The sequence below is a fragment of the Sitophilus oryzae genome, unplaced genomic scaffold (assembly GCF_002938485.1).
Source record: "Sitophilus oryzae breed Bouriz unplaced genomic scaffold, Soryzae_2.0 scaffold_810_pilon_pilon, whole genome shotgun sequence".
NCBI lineage: Eukaryota > Metazoa > Arthropoda > Insecta > Coleoptera > Curculionidae > Sitophilus > Sitophilus oryzae.
In genome coordinates this window covers 6,382,064-6,405,099 of record NW_022147429.1, presented here as the reverse complement: position 1 = coordinate 6,405,099, position 23,036 = coordinate 6,382,064, and the positions used below count along the sequence as shown (strand labels likewise).

Genomic DNA, 23,036 nt, shown 5'->3' with positions numbered 1-23,036 from the left:
GTCGCTGTAAATGTAATATGCATTCAGATTCAGTATTAATTTGAAGGAAATTAAGTATATTATCTGTTATTAGGAGCTTCAAACAACTTGACTATTATTATTTATATTACCATTTTAATTAACAAGGATAACAAGTTCGTAGATATTTTTACTGTAATCCACATATCAGAACAATTTTTCAAGCAAGACGTTACTTGAGAAAATATACAGTGTGTATCATCTAAATGGATAATATCTAAATAATTCGATGATGAATAAATAAAAGCATGTTCGAAAAAACGCTTGGACCCTTTGATTGACATTTTTAGTTGACTATTTATTTCAACAAAATCTTTCTACAGGGTGTGGCATGTAACGGTGGTCATACCAACTTTTTTATTTCAAATGCGACACCCTTATACTATTCAATTTTTGCGGAGACTTTAGAAAATTCTACAAATAATTGATATTTATATCTACCTATGTCCTATACTATCTTTAACTGTCTCGGAAATATATTAAGTGACATTAGCAAATTGTCTCACTGCAGGACAGTAGTTGCGAGTATTATAGTCGTTAAAATTTTGATATGAAAAACAAAGTGCGGAAATGCATAGTTTAAAAGTTACAGGATGTTAAAATTTAAAAAATAGGATTCTTATTAGGTAAATTAAAAATAGGTATTTATCTTAAATATCATTATTTTTTCTTAAATTTCTTCTAGGAAGCAGTGAACATGAGTTTTATAGTTTTTAATTAAATTGATTTTCGAAAATTACGTTTATCTCATCAAGGAGAACGAAATCGATAACATATCAAGATACAACTTTCAATCGACATTAAATGGCTTATTTAATTTTGCTAACAAAAGAAAAAGCACAAGTTTGTTTAGAAAAATATTCCAGTGATAACATATATGCATGTCCCTGGTGAATCTGTCGACACTTAATACTAAAATATGTAACACTTGTAGTAACTACCCTTAAAATTTCATTCGAATTGCTAAAGCACTGGGAAGACAGTTATTGTAAACCGAAAAAAGATAAGAGTTTAACCCCCTGTAGCTACAAAACAAATCAGAATCGGACCTATGTGGATACAGAAAATAAATCTTATTTTTACGTGAGGAATCTCCTCACGAAAGCTGGCATATGTTTTTTGAAACACCCTATATGTTCTATTAAAGGTATGTCATAAGTTGGGTTACTTACAACAAATAAAAATAAATATAATTTGGACAGATTGAAATATGAAATAAAAATTGAAATAAATTCAAAAATACTCATTATAAAAAACATCGCACGAAAAAATGTGAGCCATCACAAAACCAATATAATTCACTTTAAATTTAATTTATTCACAACACCCCTTCTTAACAACTGAACCAATGCATTAATCAGCTCCATTTTTAAATAATGGAATAGGATATAAACCCTATCGCCAGCATTTTGTGCCCATTGAAAACAGCCCTGTTTTACAGCACATGCTTTTAGTACACGACCAAAAAAATACACACTTAAAGGGTTAGATAATCGTTTTAATGTGATTGTGGTGTGTATCATCGTATCTGAATAGTCGGGGGTGCGGATATGTCCGGTGATCAAGTGCGCCTTTGTCGACGCTCACCAATCCGTGATGTTCGGATGTTTTAGGGGCATAGTGCGGCTTTTTAAATAGAGCTTGATTAGGGCATACTATATGATAACCTAACTAAGGCCGGAAAATATATTATATAATATATTTTTAACTTGACTAAAAAGTTAAGTCAAAAGTGATGTAATTTTATTAATATCTATAGGCTTGGTGCTTTTCAGTTGATTTAAAAAAAATCCGACAGCAGCGCTGTATACGGCAGAAATCAGAAATTTTCGCTATGTATTTTACGCCGTCCCGGTTACAGTTCATGTTGATCGCATTAAAATAATATTGAAATCGTGGCTTTATCATAATATTTAAGTATTTTAGTTTTTAATAATGCAGTTATTGAAGCTACAAAACACTCAGGTACTAGGTTTGTGTGATGTAACGCTGTTTCGGATAGTAAAAAATAAATGAAAAAGAATCTGAGCTAGGCGTCGCGTCGCAGTTGTGTTATGACAATTTCAAATGTTAATAAAATTGCTGAAAAAATGTTAACGGGTAAAGGTGAGCGTAATTAGGTCGATATTGGGTGCAATAACATTCAATAACTCAATCCTTTCCAGGATATTCAACCCTCCCGAAACAACATTTTATAACTTCATAGTTTCTCACACTGATTTGATCAAAAGCAAAAATGGATTCAAGCAGTTCGAGGAAATAAGTGAGTAAACAAAGTGCTCGTTACATAATCAAAAAATTAAATAGACATACACTATGACAGAACAAAATATTAATGACATACTTTTTTTAATCAACTAGGGATTAAATGCACATCTTCTAAACGAGTAAGTGAACATCTTCTAAAATTATAATTATGTACCTTTAAAAAATGTCGTTATAGCCGAAATAGCCCCAATTATGACCCCACTAGCAAAACCAGAGCATAAAATTATGCTCGCTACAGTAGTTGAACTCATCTAAAAAGTGTTTTTAGCTGGAATAATAAACTATAATACAAGTTAGACCTTCTGAAGATATCAAAATATTTACTTTCTAATTTTAAAATGTTCACAAATTATACTTCCTAACACTTTTAGAATAACTATGTAATACATTTTTCGTACACTCGCTATTTAAAGTCGTGTACCTATTTGTTACCGATATTCTCCGATGGTGGCAGCACTAGCGGAGAATGCACCAAGCCTATATGTCGGATGTGTACTACGGCTATTACATGCTATAAAGGGCCTCATAAAATTCTTCAGGGACCCATCGTAGTACGTTCGCACGCGAATCTGCCCTCGTAGCTTACTTTTTTACCCTCATTTTGATGAATGGCCAGGGCCCTCTTTTCGAAACCTCAAAGGTATTTTTTATATATACTTTTTACAACAGTTGTATAAGTGGGGCTCCCTCTCGTGACGCAAGTGTCCTAGAGAATGACTACATCTGTTGTCCCATACATTATTTTTATTTTGCGACCTTTTGTATAAGTTTCGATATAATAAAGACTTTATTTACGGTTGATTATTTTTATGAATATAGTTTTTTATGCCTGTGTAAGTATAATAATATAGAGTGGGATGGTGCTACTACACTAAAATGGCTCATTTATATTATAAAGGATACGTTTAGCTTTATCTGTGAATATTAAGGCACAGTTTTTTTACCTGTTTTTCTTTTAAACTAACAGTGAAATTAGAAACAATATTTGCAAGGAAATTGAGTTTATAGTGTAATGTAAGTGTTTCTTTTTGCGTGTGTTAAAAAGGATCTTCATGCATCCGCCATCACTTGATAAAATCAGCCGGCGCCAGCGGCGTTTTGATTGGTTATAGTGTTTTCGCGCCACTTTTTATCCGAAAAAAAATTAACCTTTGTCCGTCAACGAAGAAAGTTAAAACAAATTTAACTTTTCGTATGATGACGGATGATTTGACAACTGTGACCAATCTAACTTTACTTTTTGTTGGCAAATTTGGTACAAATAATAAGAATACAAGGACAAGTAACGCCCATATACGGGCTGCAGCAGAATTTGTGACCTTAGACGCCATTTTTCTGGACAAAACGAATGAGTCATCAGCTGGCTATCAACGACAATTATAGCGATTTTTAATAGTTGGTTGCGTGTAGTGAACTTTGTATAAACTTTATTACAATGGTAATTTGTTCAGCTTTAAAGTGTAAAAGGCGTAATGATAAGAAAGAGCCAGGAGTTAGTTTTATAGGGAAATAAACAGTCCACTACACCTTTTTAGCGTTTTTTTATTGAATTCGATAATTATTTTTCTGACATTATATGTACCTAATATGTGCTATACGTCGATACTAAATTTGGACCTTTTGTTAACATTTTAATACGTTGTTTTCGCAATTAATTAGTATGATACCGCCGGATACACCATAGGCGTAGTGAAAACATTTATCAAAAATATAAATATCGATTCAAGCGGCTATGTTAAGAAAAATATGTGCCACGGCACTGTTTGAAAGAATGGTCACAATTTGGTCTCGGGTGCTATTTCTTCTTGTATTCTTTAGTCATTGCATCGTACAGTCGGATACGGGACGCATGAAAATCCGTATTTAAAAGGGGACACATGTTCAAGAAGAGTAAGGAATATTAAAATGAAGGGTCTCAGAAAAAAAAAACTCCACTGATTAAACAACATAGAACAGTTATAATTTACAATGAATCTGCCATAACGATGTCCATAATAAATAATACTAAAGAAACCCAGGCTATAATTGTCTGATAAGTTGCTTCCTTTCTCTAATCAATAAATTATAAAGTCTTGAGGGAATCTGCCACTCTGTAAACAATCTATCAGTTTAATTTTAGACCTAACATTTTATTAATAGCTTAAGCTCTGTAAGGTGTTATTAAGATTCTTGTTTCAATCGAATCATATCGAATATCTCCGTAACCCACTTCTGTCTAGCTGGGTAGCATTATAATTTACTATGATGAAATAATGAATAGTAGCTAAAACAGCGAAACGTTAATGACTTTTATTAGTTCATTTCTCGACAGTTACAATTACAACGTCAATAAAAATTGTTTATATGGTATTGGCATTGGATGATCGCATGTAATTATACCATTACAGAATATACGCACACTTTCGATATAGGAAAATAAGTAATGTAGCATTAGAGTTTGAAATTGCATTATCTCTATAGTTAGTTTAAGAATAGAAAAATTAATATCAATATTTATATCATTTTTTTGTGGACATTGGCTAGACTGAATTGCTAGTCGGGCTTTGGCAGTATGCATTTGTACGAGGCGAAACGCGAATATTTAAATACAAGCGAAGACAAACGACTGGTAATAAATAAGCTATGTTTAATTGAATTTTAAGTCCAAGCTACAAATATACTTATTTCAAAATAGCAATGACTTTGAACATCTCTTAGAATATTTTTTCTTCCTTACGACATAATTCTATAATTCTTACCTTGATCACATAGTATGCCGCCCCAATTTGTATCGCAAATACACTGCCAAGATGAACCGTTGCAGTATCCATGTTTGCAGCCTGGATAAGGTTCACACTGGTCACAAAAATCTCCTCTCCAGCCTGGTCGACAACTGAAATAAATACAAAATATAAGTAATACACATACAAATATTAATAGTAAAACAGTTAGTTAAACTATTAAAACATTGCGGACATTTCTACATTGGTAAATATATCGAACATCCTATCTTTAAATGTTTGAGCGAAGCTCATCAACTTGTGTCATAAAAAAGTTAATTATATGGTTGAATGGAGACGTAAAATGGAGATATATGGTGAGAAGAAAATTTAATTACAATTGTCTGCAGTACCTTTTAAGAAATTTCTTACAAATCGATCCATGGTTGGGTTAGTAATATATTAACATCTCATTTAGTACCTAACCATTTCAGTACATTGTACAGTGTTGGCATTTTATGTATATTCTCCATTTTTAGATAGTAGTTTGATTTTCAGTCAAATACTCATGTATTTTCAATGAAAACGTTTTTGACTAAAATAATTTTGTTCTTTCAATGCCCATCCAGCCTTAGTGGTAATACACTACTCAAAATAATTATTGTATATTAGAAAAAAAATGGGCACCTACCCCAGCATATTTCAGGCAGAAATCTACGCTATCGAAAGATGCGTACAATTTATCTTATATAAGAACTATCGAAAACAGGAAATATCCATCTTATCCGATAGTCAGGTAGCACTAAAAGATATCAACTCAGTAACCAACAATTCGAAATTCTTCAGAGAATGCCTAGAGAACCTGACCAAATTAGGCACCGCTTACCAAGTGATAGAAGCCTGGATAGAAGGCAATAAAAAAGCAAACGATCTAGCTAGAAAAGGAGCAAACACATCACTATCTGAATCAGAACCGTTTTGCTTTTCATGCGGAAACCAATTTAAAGCGGATCTGAAGAACCTGGAAGACTGGAACCATCCGTAACCTGGAATGGGAATCCTCCAACGGTTTAAGACTCTCAAAAAAGTTTTTCAGAATTTACCACCTAGAAAAATCAAAAATCAAAGAATTTTCTTGATTTAAGTAAAAACAATCTTCAGATTATTACGGGGTTTCTAACAGGACACTGTCTCTGGATCTGCTAGGGAGGTCTGCTACCTTTGAGATGAAACCAAGAATTGAGAAATTGAAGTAAAGAAATTTCAAGTTAGAGCTACGAAAAGTATGTCCGATGTCTCCTCAACGAAGACCTCAGTAGATTAAAGCTGAGACAACGGCGAATGCAGATTCTCTGGGAAAAATAGGGAAACCCCAGAGCACCTTATCACTAAGTGCGCGGAGACGACAACCGGTCGTGTCATAAACTTTGGTACGGCTGATGTCGAAAATGGAGAGCTGGCCTCTGTGGAGCCGTCTCAGATACTGGCTTTTGTCAAATCTCTGAGACTGTATGATGAGTTATAACACGTTATAACTCAAGAAAGGAGAACACACAATAAATCAGTAAGGTCGCCGTGATTAACCCCCTCCTAAATAGTCTATATTTGATATATTAAGAAAACAAAGTAATTTAAAACCATGGATTTCATTGCTTTCATTTTGCGAGCCCTTTGATATTTTTTGGGGGTTTTAACTTTCCTTTTATGGTATCTAAACTATTTAAAAAAGTTAAAGCAATGCGATAATTGTTTTGAGTAGATTTTAATTGCTTTAAAATTTTTAAATGGTTTAAGAAATAAAATTAAATAAATTTAAAAACCATAGATATTTATTTGTAAAATAATGACGTGATCAAAAATATGAATTAAACGTTTCTGTATAATTTCTCTAGCATACTCAATTTTAGTTTAGATTTATCTGTGCAACTGAAAAAATAAAAAAATTTAAAAAAAGTGAAATTATTAAATTCCATTGTGTTAATTTGTGAATCTTAATTATCTCTTGAGTATACCTCTTTACTTCCACGATAAAAAAAACGAACAACCTATTAATCCGACAGTTTTAGTAATACGTCCACCATTACCGGTAGTAATTGTCTCAATTTCATTTAAAACACTGAGCGTATAGGTATACAAACCGGCCATAAAACAATCTGGTTAATTTCTAAACGGCCTCAATCGAGTTTTTGCCGATGTACGCCACTGTTTACGCGCTAAGGTGGGACCCACACTCAAAAAATTGTCGGCCTCAAAACGAAATTGCCGACTTTTTAACGTCTTTAATTATCGACCGGCAAAAACATCGAACGCCGTGTAGAGAAGGCATTAAGACAAACGTAAAATACTTAATGTATTTCAGTTCTGATTGGTTTCGTTTCTTGTCCCGGCTGAAAAAGTCAATTTAATTCCTTAAATGAGTTGGTTTTTATTTCTCGGATCAAATGCAGAAAGTGCCAAGGGAGTGTGTTTGTCGGGAGTAGCTTTTCATTTTTACTGCCTCGTGCAGGAAGTCTTCTTAATGATGTAATAAACGTAAATCAACTTTCAAGGAGATAAATCTTCATTCGTTCAGAAAAACAATAAGACATACATATTTTTAGCTCGAGAGAAATTATACGAAGTTAGTATTGTTTTGTATTAGTATTTTAGAGCTATTTTTTTGCAGGCGTACAAAATTGGTAAATTCATTTTCAATTTTATAGCCTGCTTATTAAGAGTTAAATTAATTATGATTTACTATAGTTGGCGAAACACAACAATTTTGCAGTTATTAACGACATTATGTTTATAATAGAACAAGAATAATCATTATACGAGTCGAAATATATCTAAATATTTAGAGATATGGATACAGTGTACCAGATAAAATGCCCATTATGGATTTATTTATTTTTATCATTGTTTTAGATGAAATTTGACTGACATACGGCAAGGTTAAACCTGTGCAAAGTCCACGGTCTGGCATGTATCTGTATCATAGGAGCCATGAGAACCTGCCCAACAGCAGCAATGGAGGTCATTCTAGATCTACCACTACTGCACAGTGTCATCGGTAGATATGCCAATGCGACAATGATTAGACTGTTCACTATTGGAACCAGTACTGGGAGAATTGTCAGATCAGGAGCTTGGAACACCTTCATAAAGAAAATACCACATCTCCCAGTGGATGATATACCAAGAATGTACAGGGTGGTAGAGGGAGGAAACACCCTTTTCTATAGGAGATAGACGAAAACTAATATCGGTGTCTGGAGCTCAATTTTCATCAAAAACATGATGGTGAAAACCGCACATCTATATCTGTTACCGTTTCGGAGTTACGGGGTGTTTTTCAAAAATGTGCATTTTTAACAAATCGCTGTAACTTTTTTGCTATGGAAAATTTTGTATTTCTATGAAAATATTTCAAGCACCTTTTTACGTAGAATTTAATTGTTTAAGTATAATTTTTTTAAAATTAATAATTTAAGAGTTATCAACAGAAAAATTGATTTTTTATATGGGACACCCTGTATATTTTTAATTTATTGAAAAGAATTTAAAATTACCTTTCCAAAAATATAACACACTTGATATTTTGCTCGATTCCTCTTCGAGATATAGAGTATATAAAAATTCGCCCGCTTTAAATAAGTAGGCTTTGAACAGCACCGGCTGTAATGCAAAAAAATTCTAGCTGTGAGCATCAATTAAAACGAAAATAATATTTGCTATGAGAGATGCAGAATTTTATAACAATTTAAAATATATTTAACCAACATCAACACATTTAAACTATATCTCATAACAATAAAAATAAATAGCAAACCAGGACATGAGATTTTGCTACAGGTGTTCGACATATCGACCGTCTTCTGTTATGGACAGACGGGGCAGTTTTTGAACATTTCTCGCGGAATTCATTAACTCAGTGGGGGTGAAAGATTCCCTCTCATAACTGCTAAGTATTTCTAATTCTTGTCTAGATTATACGGAAGAATAAGGAACCTTTATTCTTCCGCAAATATATCCATAGGATTAGATCCATGGGCACTTCCAGGCGGCCTCGACGGCCAACGGCTGGGTTTTTGGTCAGCTATTCAATTATTCTTGAAATTGGCTGCAGAAATTTGCTGATAACTTCAGCGTTCAGAAAAATATGTTTTCGAGTTCCATTAAGGGCATATCATCAATGAGGGGTCCAAAGCCTACTAGTTAAAAGTGGCGAACTTTTAAAAAATCTGTATTTCGAAGGGGATTATAACAAAATATCAAGTGTGCTATATTTTTGGAAAGGTAATTTTAAATTCTTTTCAGCTAATTAAAAATATACAGGGTGTCCCATATAAAAAAAATCAAATTTTCTGTTGATAATTCTTAAATTATTAATTTTAAAAAAATTATACTTAAACCATTAAATTCTACGTAAAAAGATGCTTTGGAAATGTTTGCATAAAAATACAAAATTTTCCATAGCAAAAAAGTTACAGCGATTTGTTAAAAATGCACATTTTTGAAAAACACCCCGTAACTCCGAAACGGTAACAGATATCGATATGCGGTTTTCACCATCATGTTTTTGACAAAAATTGAGCTCCAGACACCGATATTAGTTTTTGTCTATCTCCTATAGAAAAGGTTGTTTCCATTTAAAAGCGTCGAATTTTTGACCCACCCTGTACAACTTTGAGAAAAACCTTAATGTATTATTGAGCAATAAAAAGAATTGGAAGAGAGAAACGTTTCCTCAGAAGTTAAGAGATCATACTCCATAACTTGGTATACTGATATTTCCAAAACCAATGCAAGAACAGGGCTCGGAGTATATGGGTTGAGAACTAAATATTCCGAACAAATGGATACTACCCTAGCATCCTACAGATAGAAATCTATGCTATCGAAAGATGCGTACCATTTATCTTAGATCGGAACTATCGGAAACAAGAAATAGCCATCTTATCTGATAGTCAAGCAGCGTTAAAAGTGATCAACTGAGCATCGTTCAATTCGAAGTTGGCCTAAGCATGCCTAGGAGAAGCCGAACAAATTAGGCGAATAGACCACGATACACCCAAAAGAAAACAAAGTCCTCCTACTCTGGGTGCCAGCTCATCAAGGGGTAGAAGGTAATGAGAAAGCAAATTATCTAGTTAGAAACGGAGCAAACATTCTACTAATTGGACCAGAACCATTCTGCTTCCTAAGTGGAAACCAACTAAAAGCAGGAACTTGGAATACTCCATCGGTAATCTGAAATGGGGATCCTGCAACGGCCCGAGACACTTAAAGAAGTTTCTTAGGACTTACGACCAAGAAAAATCAAACATGTTCCTTGACTTAAGTAAGAACAATCTTCGGATTGTCACGGGGTTTTTAACAGAACACTGTCTCCTCAGAATAAACACTTCAGTACATTGGAGCTAAGAAAAAACGGTGAATGTAGATTCTGCGGAGAGAATGGGGAAACACTAGAACACCTCATCACTAAGTGCGCGAAGACGACAACCATTCGTGCCATAAACTTTGGTACGAGTGACGTCGAAGATGGAGAACTGCACTCTGTAAAACAGTTTCAGATACTGGCTTTTGTCAAAGCCCTGGGACTGTATGATCACTTATAACTCAAGAAAGGAGGATACAATAGTTCTGTAAGGTTATAGCGGTGATTAACCTCCCTCTCACTCGTTCTAAATTCAACATACAATGTACCAGAAAAAATGCTCATTATATGGATTTATTTTTATTTATTATTGCATTAGGCGAAATTTGGCTTCGGTCATATACTTTATTTGAAAATGTGGTTTCTTTTTTAATTTTACTTGACTATACTATATATAAACATAAATGTTTTTTTTAATAATTGTGCCCGTAGTAGTAAGTTAAACAATTTTTTATATATGTTCTTTTAGTTTGATCAGAAACTGTATGAGGGCAACAAACCATTTTATAAGTAAGCTGTGAGAAAGACATTTTGACATTTACTATTGTGTAAATGTTTTCAGGCTATACAAATCTGCATTTCATGTCATCTTGATAAATAAGAAAGTTATTCATATATTGCATCACATACATAAGTCAAATTTTAACTAAATTTAATTTTTCTTTAAAAACTATTATGTGATTCCATAAATTTCAGTAAATATATGACCACTAGATAAATATTTGACTTACAAACCGGTTAACATCGTTCATTTTTGCTTCTACCGGTTGTTATAGGTTAAAGATGATGAAAAAACTGTTTTGTTCAGATCTGGATGGTTGAAATTTTATATAGTTTTGTAAAATTAAGAAAGAAACAACTATTTCAAATGAAGTTTATGAAAATTCGATCAGCAAACACACTTTTTAGTAATTTATTTATTTAAATCCTCCAACGAGAAGAGCAACAAGTTTTATTTTTAAAAATGTTTAATCAAATTAAAAAACAAACGGCGAATGAAATTTTGTCTAAGACAATAAATTAAAAAAATATAGGCGGACTTTACCTGGGACACTGTATACATTTGTAAACACATTATTATTCAAAACGAAATGTATCCGAATATTTAAGCATTTTATATAAGTATAGATATATAACCTTTAACCCTATAAAGTGCATATTTATATTAATTCCAGCCGTTGAGTAAAATATACGTCTTATTTGCATATGCAAATCTTCTCGAAAATCAATAAAATAAACTTCCATACCCGTACGGTATTGTCAAATAGTCGCTATAAACACAAGCACAAAAGTCCCTGGCGCGTATGACATATGGTACGTGAACGATCGCCGTGTGTACACAAACAATTTTATAGATTTTCCTATAAATCAATTGGAAATTAGAAGGTGTACAACTATTAAATTTTACCTGTAAATCTTCGTCGTAACGTCTTAGAGAAGGTGCGTTTACTTTCGACTTTACAGTTACATTTATGGTAAAACTTGCTGCGATTTTTCGTATCCATAAAAAAGACGTTTTGAAAACTGTTACGGGGGTTTTTCTATTTTTAATGAGAAAAGATTTTTCTTCATATAAGTTAGAACAATCTTCGGATTGTCACGGGGTTTCTAACGGGACACTAGCTTCTCAACGAACACCTCAGTAGATTGAAGCTGAGAAACAACGGCAAATGCAGATTCTGTGGGGACAATGGGAAACACCAGAACACCTTATCACTGAGACGACAACGGTTCATGCCATAAACTTTGGTACGGTTGATGTCGGAGATGGTGAGCTGGCCTCTGTGGAGCCGTGTCAGATACTGGCTTTTGTCAAAGCCCTAAGACTCTATGATAAGTTACAAATCGTTTTAACTCAAGAAAGTGGATCAAGATACAATGGATCTGTAAGGCTGCGGTGATGAACCTCCCTCCTAAAGGTTCGACAATTCTACCATTTGAAAAAGCAAACTCAAAGTTGTTGGTATAGGTTTAGAGATAATAATAGTTCGCGCATCATTATCTCAAAGATCTTCATTAAAATTAAAAAAGAAAACATATTTCAAATAAAAAAAGAAGTAATGATATATCTATCAGTAATGATATTATATCTATTTAAAAAGATGCCAAATAACTTATCTACAGGCAACTGTCAATGTTACTGAAGCAAGAGAGGAAAAAAAGTTATAGGTACCTATACAGTAAACCAGTTGTTGGTATCCACTGGTATCCACCATAAACGTGTCTTGGAACCTCTTAAATAACACTGCCAAAGCTATAATTTAGAGCGATCAAAATGGCGAATATTCTTTATACTGTTATGTATGTGTATACATAATTAATTTGGGTTTCGAAAAATAAGGTCAGATCGGTAAAAAATAAATTGCCGAAGTAAGAAATATCATAAATATTCGCTAATGAGAAGTTATTTGGATAAAAACAACAAAATAAAAAGGTAAACACTCGGGTATTTGACTGATAATAATTACTGGCATTAATTGAGTTCTATAAAAAGCATAAATTAATAATGTTTGAACAATATATTACACCACAAATGAAAAGGTATTTTTGGTAGTAGATTATAGGGTTTCCATACGTCCGGATTTATTCGGACAGTCCGGCTTTTTAAGGCGTCTGGGGTAGTCAATAAGAACAGTAAAAAAAACGGAACTTTGTTAACTATTATTTTATTATCGTTAGGATTAGTGATGGGAATAATCGAATTATTTTCACCATCGAATAATTAGTAATAATTCATATTTCACAATCGAATTAATAATTCGAATTATTTAGTAGTATTATAAATTTAACCTAAAAATAAATTCGTCCCAGCTAGTGCTCGTCTAGGGGCTATTTTAAACAAATTCTGAACCATTGCCATACCTATATTCTATCACTGAATAAAAATAAAAAAATATTCTTTATTCAATGTATTCTATTAACTGTGCCGAAGCCGTTTAATAAATTAAACCATAATTTAAAGTTTTAAATTTAAAAGTGCCGAGTATCGTATTTTTTCGTATTTCTTTTTATTTTATCAGTTGCAATCAATAATTATTTAGATAAAAGAAGAAAATTAATTTTAGTGTTCGGCAGGTGTTCGGTGAAATTTGGGTGAGATGGAAATGAACCAAATAATAGTAGTATTCTTTCGTGAACGAAATTTTTCTGAACGAAATGAAAATTTTCACTTAAACTGATTTATTCCTACGTGGTATAGGAAATAACAATGATTTCTGGATTTTTCTATATCGGATCGTTCCTTTCTTTGTCGATTCCCTTTATAAATCAGTTTAAGTGAAAATTTTCAGTTCGTTCAGAACGAAAGAATACTACTAATAGTACTATACTAATTACTAATATTCGTATTCGTCCATAAGAGGTTATGTTTTATGTTGATTTGTAATTCGGTTAACCACAGATATAATATAAAATACTACTAATTTTTATCTCGATTATATCGAAAAAGATAATTCGAATTAGTTAGTTTTAATTTACTATCGAATTAGTCGTATTATTTAATTCGAATTTTCCCAACACTAGTTAGGATGTCACATATTTACCTACTAAACCGACAATCTTCAAAAGTATCCATCTCTATCTGGCCAATTTGTTGATGTGAAAAAAGTTTCTTATATCTTCATTTTGTTATGATTACGTGCGCTTTATGAATATAAATCTGTTCAACTATGACAGTTGTGCCTGTCATTTTAATTTACAAGTAAATTGTGTGGCATTTTTTGAAGGTTATGTGTCGAGATCTTCCCTGACGCGTTGGACAGATTCTAGTTGAAGTATCGGAATATAACATTCAATATTTAATTTTACCAATAAAATTAAGCATTTAATAATGCGAAAACGGAACTGTCTAGTAAGTAATGAAATGCTCAATATTTTCTGTATAAAACAAAGGTAATACAATAATTGTGATGTCATTTGTAACGGGTGCAGTACAAATCAGTACTGCTCACAAGGGCAAAAGAGTATACTCACACTTTTTCAACTACCTTTAATTTCCACTTTAAAGTAAAGTCTGCCCGTCTGTCCAAGGAGTCACGAGAGAATATGTTATCGTCAGACGACATCCAAACAATGATATATAGAAAATACACTTTAGCTGTGAATAAAATGACAGTCAACTCTCATTGTCAGTAATTCCGAAATTTCCAGAAACTTATATGGAAACTAGAGATAAGCAAAACTGCGATTCTCCAATCGCAATTGAAACTGCGATTGCGATTTTAATATTTAAATATTGTTCTAGGGATATAATTGTCTGTGTGTATACCTATAGCTTAAAAGCTAATAAAAATCAGTTGTTTAAGTTTTTTTAAGTTTTTTAACATCTGTAGCACATAGTATAGGTATTAAAACTTTATAATATGCAGCAACTGCTGCAACTACACATACCAATATCTACTCTTTCTACGGTTTTCATTTATCTAATTCTTTATCCGATTCTTAAAAGACCTTAAAGAACTATTTTTAAGGTGGCTCACATCTATTACTTTTTTATTTTATTTTTTTTGATAACGAAACGAGATTTGGTACGTTACTACGTGGTACATAAATCAGGATTGATAGACGTATTCAATCAATTTGTTTTGAATCCTGTTTCACTGTAAATAACTTCAACTTTTGACATTTTCGCATATGGTTTAACTGGACATTGTGGTTCATAACGAGAATTTGACTCCAAATACCAAATGTGTGATACCAAATTTTTTGTAAAAAATGCTTTTTCTAAATATGCTAATGAGCCACCCTCGTTCCATTTAAAAAAATTGAGATATGATTAAAATATGATTTGGGCTGGGCATCTTTTAACCGACCAGGACAACAAACGAAAAACAACAGACAATTAAATCTCTTTTTCCAAGGATCCTTGATTAAAAATTGGTGTTTTTAACACAGCCATGGTACTCTAGATTCAAATTTTAAATTCTATTCAACAAATCAAGTAAAAAAATACCGAGGGTGCCATTTAAAAATCAAAAGTTGTAGTCATTACCGGTGAAACAAGAAGTGATCGAAACGAATTCAATGAATTCAAAAAAATAACTAAAATCAGAAAAAACATTCAATCGCAGTTTGCTATTAAATGATTCAATGGACTACAAAATTACAACCGCAACAAAATCGCAACTCCTAAAAATTCAAACTCGCAGATAGAAGGTTATTACGATCACCGTGATCGCAAATCGAAACTATAGTAATATTGGTTGTCTAAATTGAAACTCGCAAATAGAACAAATCGCAATCGCAGTTTACTGTGAGAGCCAATAGTAGGTAGCGATTGCGATTTTAAAATCGCTGCGATTGAATCGCAGTTTGCGATTTGTTGCTCTTTTCTAATGGAAACCCTAGGTAGATATATGTATATTTTTTGCCGAAAGTCAAATCTAAGCATTCTAATAATTATTCATTTAACGAGCCGGCACTGTTTTACAGCATCCAAAGCATTTGTTTGTCCGAAACGGCATATAAAAGTAAATATTTCGAACCCGAAAGCATCTATATAGTAGGTCACGTCGGTGTTACTTTTCGTATCCTGTCTATTCTTTCGCGTTTTGTTCTTCATCCTCGGCTCCATCTTCAGTGTTCAGTCCAAAATAACGGATCGTTTCTAATTCTTACGCACGATTTGCCCGACTAATTGAATTTGATTGATTATTTTTTCAATTAAGCCGAAAGTAGAGTGGATACGGTCCGCACGCATACATACACAACTGTATTAATTATCTATTGATTTAAATTTCATTTGTAATAAGAGGAGAAAACACCTGTTCGAGCTTGTTAGTTAGCGCTTGTACATATGTTCGGTAATAGACTCTATAACGGTAAAGGATCAAGTAATTTTTAAGCGCTTTTTTCGAGTGTAATTTCATCTGAAATTCAGCCGAGATAAATGAAAAAAATTGCTGCTAAATAAAAAAATAAATAGATTTCTTTAAATTCATGTCATATACTTTTAAAGTATCAAATTTAAAGGTGTAGATTTTTCGAAAAATATCAGAATACATGTTTAGATTTTTCGGATGCACTCTTTCAATTGTTTCACTCATATTCACCCCTAGAACTAGACTTCTAAGGGTCTGAAAGGATATTGAGATAAGTTCCTTAAAATACATATGAATATTTACTGGAATATAACAGTAAAGTACAGTAAGACGATAATGACAGTGTTTTGGATGGTATCAAGAATCGGCGAATTGGTTAACGGCCGGGACTGGTTCCACTGAAGGGAGAAAACATCCCTAAAGGAGCGGTCATCACGGTCTTTCTGCCGAGGAGCAAGGGGAAAGACACCACCTACCGATTGAGCCTTATCCAAGCTCATAACTCCAATGTAAGGGCATCGAGTTGGCGAGTCATTAACTCGAGGGAGGAGTGGTCATGGTCAGGTCCTCACAATAGGAATTGACCTCAAATTCAAGGAGGCAATAGAGAAAGAGCGACATTCCTCTATTATAGACATGGGACAGTACCGGTATCGGGTCTAAGGAGATACCCAGTTAAAGAGGTGGAGAAACTGGATACAGATCCTCCAGCCTCCGTCTCACGGGTACCTCAGCCGGAGGCAAGTACCTCGACTGTGAAGGGTACGGAGGGGGCCAAACTCCAACCGTGTACCCTCGGAGGAAGAATAGCTGTTGTCAGAGGAGGAGAGTAAATACCCTGCCCCCCCCCCTACAACAGGAAAATGTATGATGGGTTATAGACTGTGTGATGAGTTATAACTCAAGGAAGGGGGGCACAATAGATCTTTAAGGTCGCAGTGATTAACCCCCCTCTCATTCATTCTACATTCTACGGATGGCATCAACATTTTAAAACACGTTCAAACCGTTATTTGAGATAAATATTCGTTTATTAATACGACTAATCCGAAACTTATAGAAGCACAAGTTTATACCATATCGGGCGTTTCAATTTCGATTCGATAGAATCACAAAACAATCCAATAGAAGTTTGTTCAAATAAATTTTCTATCGTATTTCCGAAAATACCAAAAATAAGTTAGTAATGGAAGGGACTACCATAAATATTACACTTACACAAAAAACTGTAGACATTAAAATATAAACTACAAAATAAAATTTCATCATATTTAGCTACTTCTCTTAAGAGTATTACTGAACTGACCGTTCAGAGTTAACAAAGGGAAAATTTAGTGGAGATATTAAAAGCGTATAGACAATATACGTTTCAATGAAAGTGTCTATCTTAATTACTATAAAAAAGGGTATTCAGGGTTGTAAAATTTTATGTGTCCATTTAAAACTATCTAAAGTTCCCAAATTTCCGACTGATTCTCCAAAACTGAATACAAATAGTATTTAGTTGACTATTTAAATTACCATTTGTGCCCATGAAGGCTTTAACTTAATCTATCTTGAAAGAAAATTCATGCGAGGACTTTTTGTTTCTTATATTGTTTTCTGAAGTATAATTGATTAACATGAAAATAAAGTAAATGTGATTGCTATAATAGCATCAAAAGATTATTTTATTGCCGTAAAAACATTGAATATTCATGATTCTCTGTCTCTCTGAACTCTTGAAAATTTCACGACATTCTGTAATATGATGTAATCTAGTATAAATACGTACTAAAGATGCAGATTTTCAAATGGGATGCTATATATTTTTTTTGTCCATTAGAACTGTAATAAAATATTTATTTCAATAATATTAAAATTAATATCGAGTGGTTTTTGAAAATTTATTTGATATTTATAGCATGCTCAAACTTAGATTTTCAAATTGTTGATGTTTTTTATACTGAGTGTATTTCTTATATCGTCTATTATTTTATTTACAACAACATAATCAATTAAAAAGTAGGTACAATTTTCTACAGGGTGAAACGAACTGTATTCCGGAAACTTCGTCCGCATATTCTGCAGATAAAAATAAGTAAAAATGTTCGTATAAATGTATGTCCTAAAATGCTCAGTTTCGGAGATACAGGGTGTAGAAATTTCATTTTTATTTCGATATTTTCGATTTCGATATGAAGTAACGTCAATGCTTGGATGAAACTTGGTATCTGGGAGTTTTTTGACATGAAAAATTTGATTTTGATGTCAATATGGCTCCTAGTTGTAGAAGGCGCCACATACATATTTTGAAACTGGTTTGACTAATAACTTTTCGTCCGTACCTGTATAAAACTACTGAGTAAAAAAATATACATTTACGACATTTTTTACGTAAAAAAGGCCTCTTTGGAAAAATCGCAACGAGTAATTCTTTTCGGAGATATTTGGAATCTAAATTATTAATACCTGTCATCATTGATATAAATATGTTGACTAAATAGTTATTAGACTGAAATCATAAATTTGAAATGTTTTTGTGCCAAAAGTTCAACAGAAACTGTTTTATGATCATTTTTTGAAGAAATATTTATGATTAATTTAACATGTTAAATTACTACCTACTCAATATGTGTATTTTTCGGTCGAAAAGTTATTATTCTTCAAAACAGTTAAAACACATGTAAGTGGCGTCCCCTACAAATAGGAGTTATATTGACATGAAAATAAAATTTCTCATGTCAAAAAACTCCCAGACACCAATTTTCATCCAAATATTGACGTTACTTCAGCGAAATGATTTGGAAAAAATCGAAATAAAAATAAAATTTCTACACCCTGTATCTCCAAAACTAAGCATTTTAGGACATACATTTATACGAATATTTTTACTTATTTTTATCTGCAGAATATGCTGCCGAAGTTACGGAATACAGTTCGGACTTCGGACAACATTTTATATTGAAAATTAAAACTATGAAAGAAAAATTTGATGGTCTAAATCTAGATTAATGTTTCTGAATCAATCGGTTCAAAGAAAACATTCTTATAACCAAGAAACCACTGAATATTAATTTAAAATCAAAACAAAAAAGAAACAAATTCATAAAAAAATAAATCTCGATTCGTCATGACGCGAAGTTATAACCCAAAGAAACATGTCCTACATCAATTGTCAGATAAAGTCAAATCGACATAAAGAAGATACGTCAATTATTGAAGAAACTAAATCAGATCGAGATTAGGTGGTCGACGTGGTGGGAATACGTGAGAAGAAGCCTCTAATCTCCGGCAGAAACGTTTTACTTTTATTATGGCCTTTTTTAAAGCGATTTATTACCCGTACCCGTTTACCATTCGTTCAACAGGAAAAACTAGAAGGAAGCTGAATGTTGTAATAGTCCATTAAAAGGAAAATGTGACAGGAGGCAGTATATTTGGGCTGTACAAGAAGAACATATATATGTATCAGAAAAAATACTTATGCCAAGTTATTTAGTTTGATTTATTTATTATAAGAATTCCTATATGCCGAGAGACGAGATGTCAATTAAAATACTTTATATATTTGTGAAACGGTTGTTTCATGGCGAATAAAAGTTATAGTAGGTATATTTAATGAAGTACTTACTTGCATTCTCCAGGAAAATCACATTTTCCATGTACTGGATGACATCCAGCTTTGCATACAGCTGAAAAAGAAACATAAAAATTAAATATTTATTAACAGAAAACTAAGTTGTTAGTATAAAAAGACACTCACATTAATGCAAAACATGCAATTACATATATGTGAGACCAAAGACATCTAAATATAGGTAGACAGAACTTTGGAATTTTCTAAGCATAATTGTCTTAAAAATATCGTATCGATCCGGCAAGTGAGTCATGCGCAATATCTCTAGATTGTTGTTATTTATTAATTTTTGAATGTTTTGATAAGCAAATTTCTATATAACTTTCATTAATCTCGTTAACTTTATTTATTCTATTAATTATATAAATTATTGATATTAACTTTATTTTCCTTTAATATATAACTTTTTCTTCATGTCTTTATTCAGCTCATGGTTGGCAATCCATATTTTATCAAGGGCTCGTGTTTTTATCTGGCTATTTCTTTGTTGCAAAAAAGGTTTTCGTTTTTCTTGGAACTACCTTGGTTTGGTCACTTTATGTTCAGCTAGTGTGAGGTACAGAGGCCTCTCGGTCATTTTTGTCAAGTTTTTGATTTTTACCCTTGTGGGGATTTTCGAGTGTGCCTCAAAAATTACTGCAGCATCCTATCTTACCTTTTGTTTTTTTGGACGGTGCTACGGTTTACCGGTGACGGGATTTTCACCTCAAAAAGCTGACGTGGGTCAACCAAGCAGCCCGCCTTTTTTTATTGAGCACCCCATTCCATCCAGGGGAAGAAATAATATTAATCACCTGAGGATTCGTAGAAAACCCTGAGTTAGCAGGTAAAGCCTATTTTTTTAAATTAATACATTTCTTTCCACTTTTTTTTCTTCTTTAAAAAAAAAACTATCTTTTTTTATGGTATCTCGTACTATGGAGAAACTATAATATTATTTCTCCGTAGGGTTTTTTTTGTCGGAGCCGAAGAGTTTTTTTTTGTCGGAGCCGAAGAGTTTTTTGTCTGGACCGAAGAAGTTTTCTTTGTCTGGGCCGAAGAAGCTTTTCTTCTGTGTTGAAGACTTCTCCCTGAGCCAGTTTTTTTGTTGGAGCAGTTTTTTTCGCTGTATCCATTTTACTTTTCTGGAGGAGTTGACAGTCGACGGTTGACAGTTGACAGCCGACGGTGTCTGCCCAAGATTGATTTGATTTAGAAGATTTTCAACTATTTGGTATCGTACAATTCAATTTTATTTTTTTTTCCTATCTTACGATTTGAATTTCATTGGTGCGTACGAATACTGAACGTAGATAATTTTTTTTTTAACATTATAATTTAATTAGAATAAATTTTCACATACTTAATTCTGTTGATAAAATAATATTTCATTTTTTTTTCCTTTAATTTTTTTTTGTAAATTTAATACAGCTGACACAGTTTCTTTTTGTCTCTATTTAAAATTTAAATCTATTCATTTTTTTTATCGATATCTAAATTTCTTGAACTGATGAATTCATAATTATTAGTTGATTATTTTGATTTATTTATTTAATAATTATATTATTAATTATTATTATTAGTGAATTGGTTTAGTATTATTTATTTGATTTATTAATTTGTTGATTAATTTGATATCTTAGCTGAATTTAGTTGCGCTGATATATACATATATATTTTATTTTGTAAATCTTACGTGATCACGAAAGGTACCTAGGTATTTACGTAATTTTGTTACTTGCGTATTGTGAGATATATTTTTCTTGGTGCACAATTTTTTTTATTGATTTATTTAATTTACTATTTGCTATTTGGTATTTTCTATTTACTGTTTCCTATATTTTCCTTTTATATTTCAATAGAGGGTACTGAAACTAATCAGTTTGCATATTTTTTTATATTTCCTTTGGCCCTATGTCTACATAATTCTCTAAGATCTTGACTTTTTTTTGTTTATTTATTTACTTTTTTTATTTATGTATCTGTGGAACTTGTAAGGCCCCTAAATACACCTTGGGGGATTTCTGACTTTTTTTTTCCGTCTAAAGTCAGTGGCGCTCTTAACCCGCCCCTACTCTCCGAATTTTCTGAGCTAGGGCATAAATTTGTTCGCGACTAGACCCCTGCAAATTCCATAAATATTTATTTTTCTTAATCGCTAACTTAATAATATTTTTTCTTCTTCATTTTTTTTACTTCTTTTCTAAATTTTTTTTTTTTTTAACTTAAAAGAGCCGAGCTAAGGCCAAAACGCGTGACAACGTGGCAAGACAGACCGCGAGGACTGCGCTACAGTTCGAAGACTGTGGCCAGTGATAGATAGCAAAAAGGCAAAACAACCACTACAGCACAAAAAGAACCTTGTACGCATAATTGTAGGTGTCATCACTGGAAATTGCCCCACGGGGGTAAACCTCGTGAGATGGAAGATTTCCATCGACTACTGCAGAGAATGCGGAGAGGAAGAAGGAAACCATAGAGCACCTGCTGTGCCACTGTCCAGCACTGAAATACTAAAGCTTTAAAACTTTAGGGCAAGGTTTTTTGGAGGGAGTAGAGGAAGTAGCAGAGGCCAACATCAGCGACATCGGGAACTTTGCAAAGTGCTGGAAGTGCTTTAAAGCAAAGAAAGAATGAGAGGAAGGTTTGGTACAGGGGTATCGCAATGGGCCCAAAGCCTCCGAGTAAGGAATCAAACATAATCCCAGACCCTAGAAACCTAACCTTACCTAACTTAAACGTCGCAGTGAAATAAGCCAATAGCCATCTCTTACTATCTAACAAAATGTTCAGACCCCAGTAGTGCAATCTAATAAAATGTTCAATCTAATAAAATGTTCAATAGTGCGGTAAAACTTTGGATCAAGAAAAAGCAGACTATCCCCTAGAGGAACAGATAGAATCACAGGCATTCTGAAGCCACAAAGGAACTGCTAATGCTTAGCAGGATTAAAGTGCGGATTACAACAGTTTCTTGATAAGACATAATATGGCTGTCACATGCTCCTGAATAGGCTCTGGATGGCAAGCGACACTTTCTATTTGGGAACGCAAGACTAGAACCAGAGGAACTATGCTCCCATACTATCAAGGGGCGCAAGGATAGGAGAATGGGCGCAGACAAAGAAAGGGGAGAAATACAGGGTCTTTGGGCCTTACAGGTCGCAGTGTTTCTGCCATAAGACTTAATATTAAGGGAAAAATATATCTAA

At 32.9% G+C, this 23,036-nt stretch overlaps 1 protein-coding gene across 2 annotated transcripts in view; it reads right to left on the bottom strand.

The window, feature by feature from the left end:
* LOC115889099 (protein jagged-1b) overlaps positions 1-23,036 on the bottom strand; it is a 410,680-nt gene that overhangs the window by 72,705 nt on the left and 314,939 nt on the right. For both annotated transcript variants that reach the window (XM_030909016.1, XM_030909015.1), the window contains exons 5-6: positions 19,840-19,900; positions 5,025-5,158 (exon numbers count right to left, since the gene is read on the bottom strand). In XM_030909016.1, coding sequence (XP_030764876.1) covers positions 5,025-5,158; positions 19,840-19,900 — 195 coding nt within the window. The remainder of the gene's footprint in view (positions 1-5,024; positions 5,159-19,839; positions 19,901-23,036) is intronic.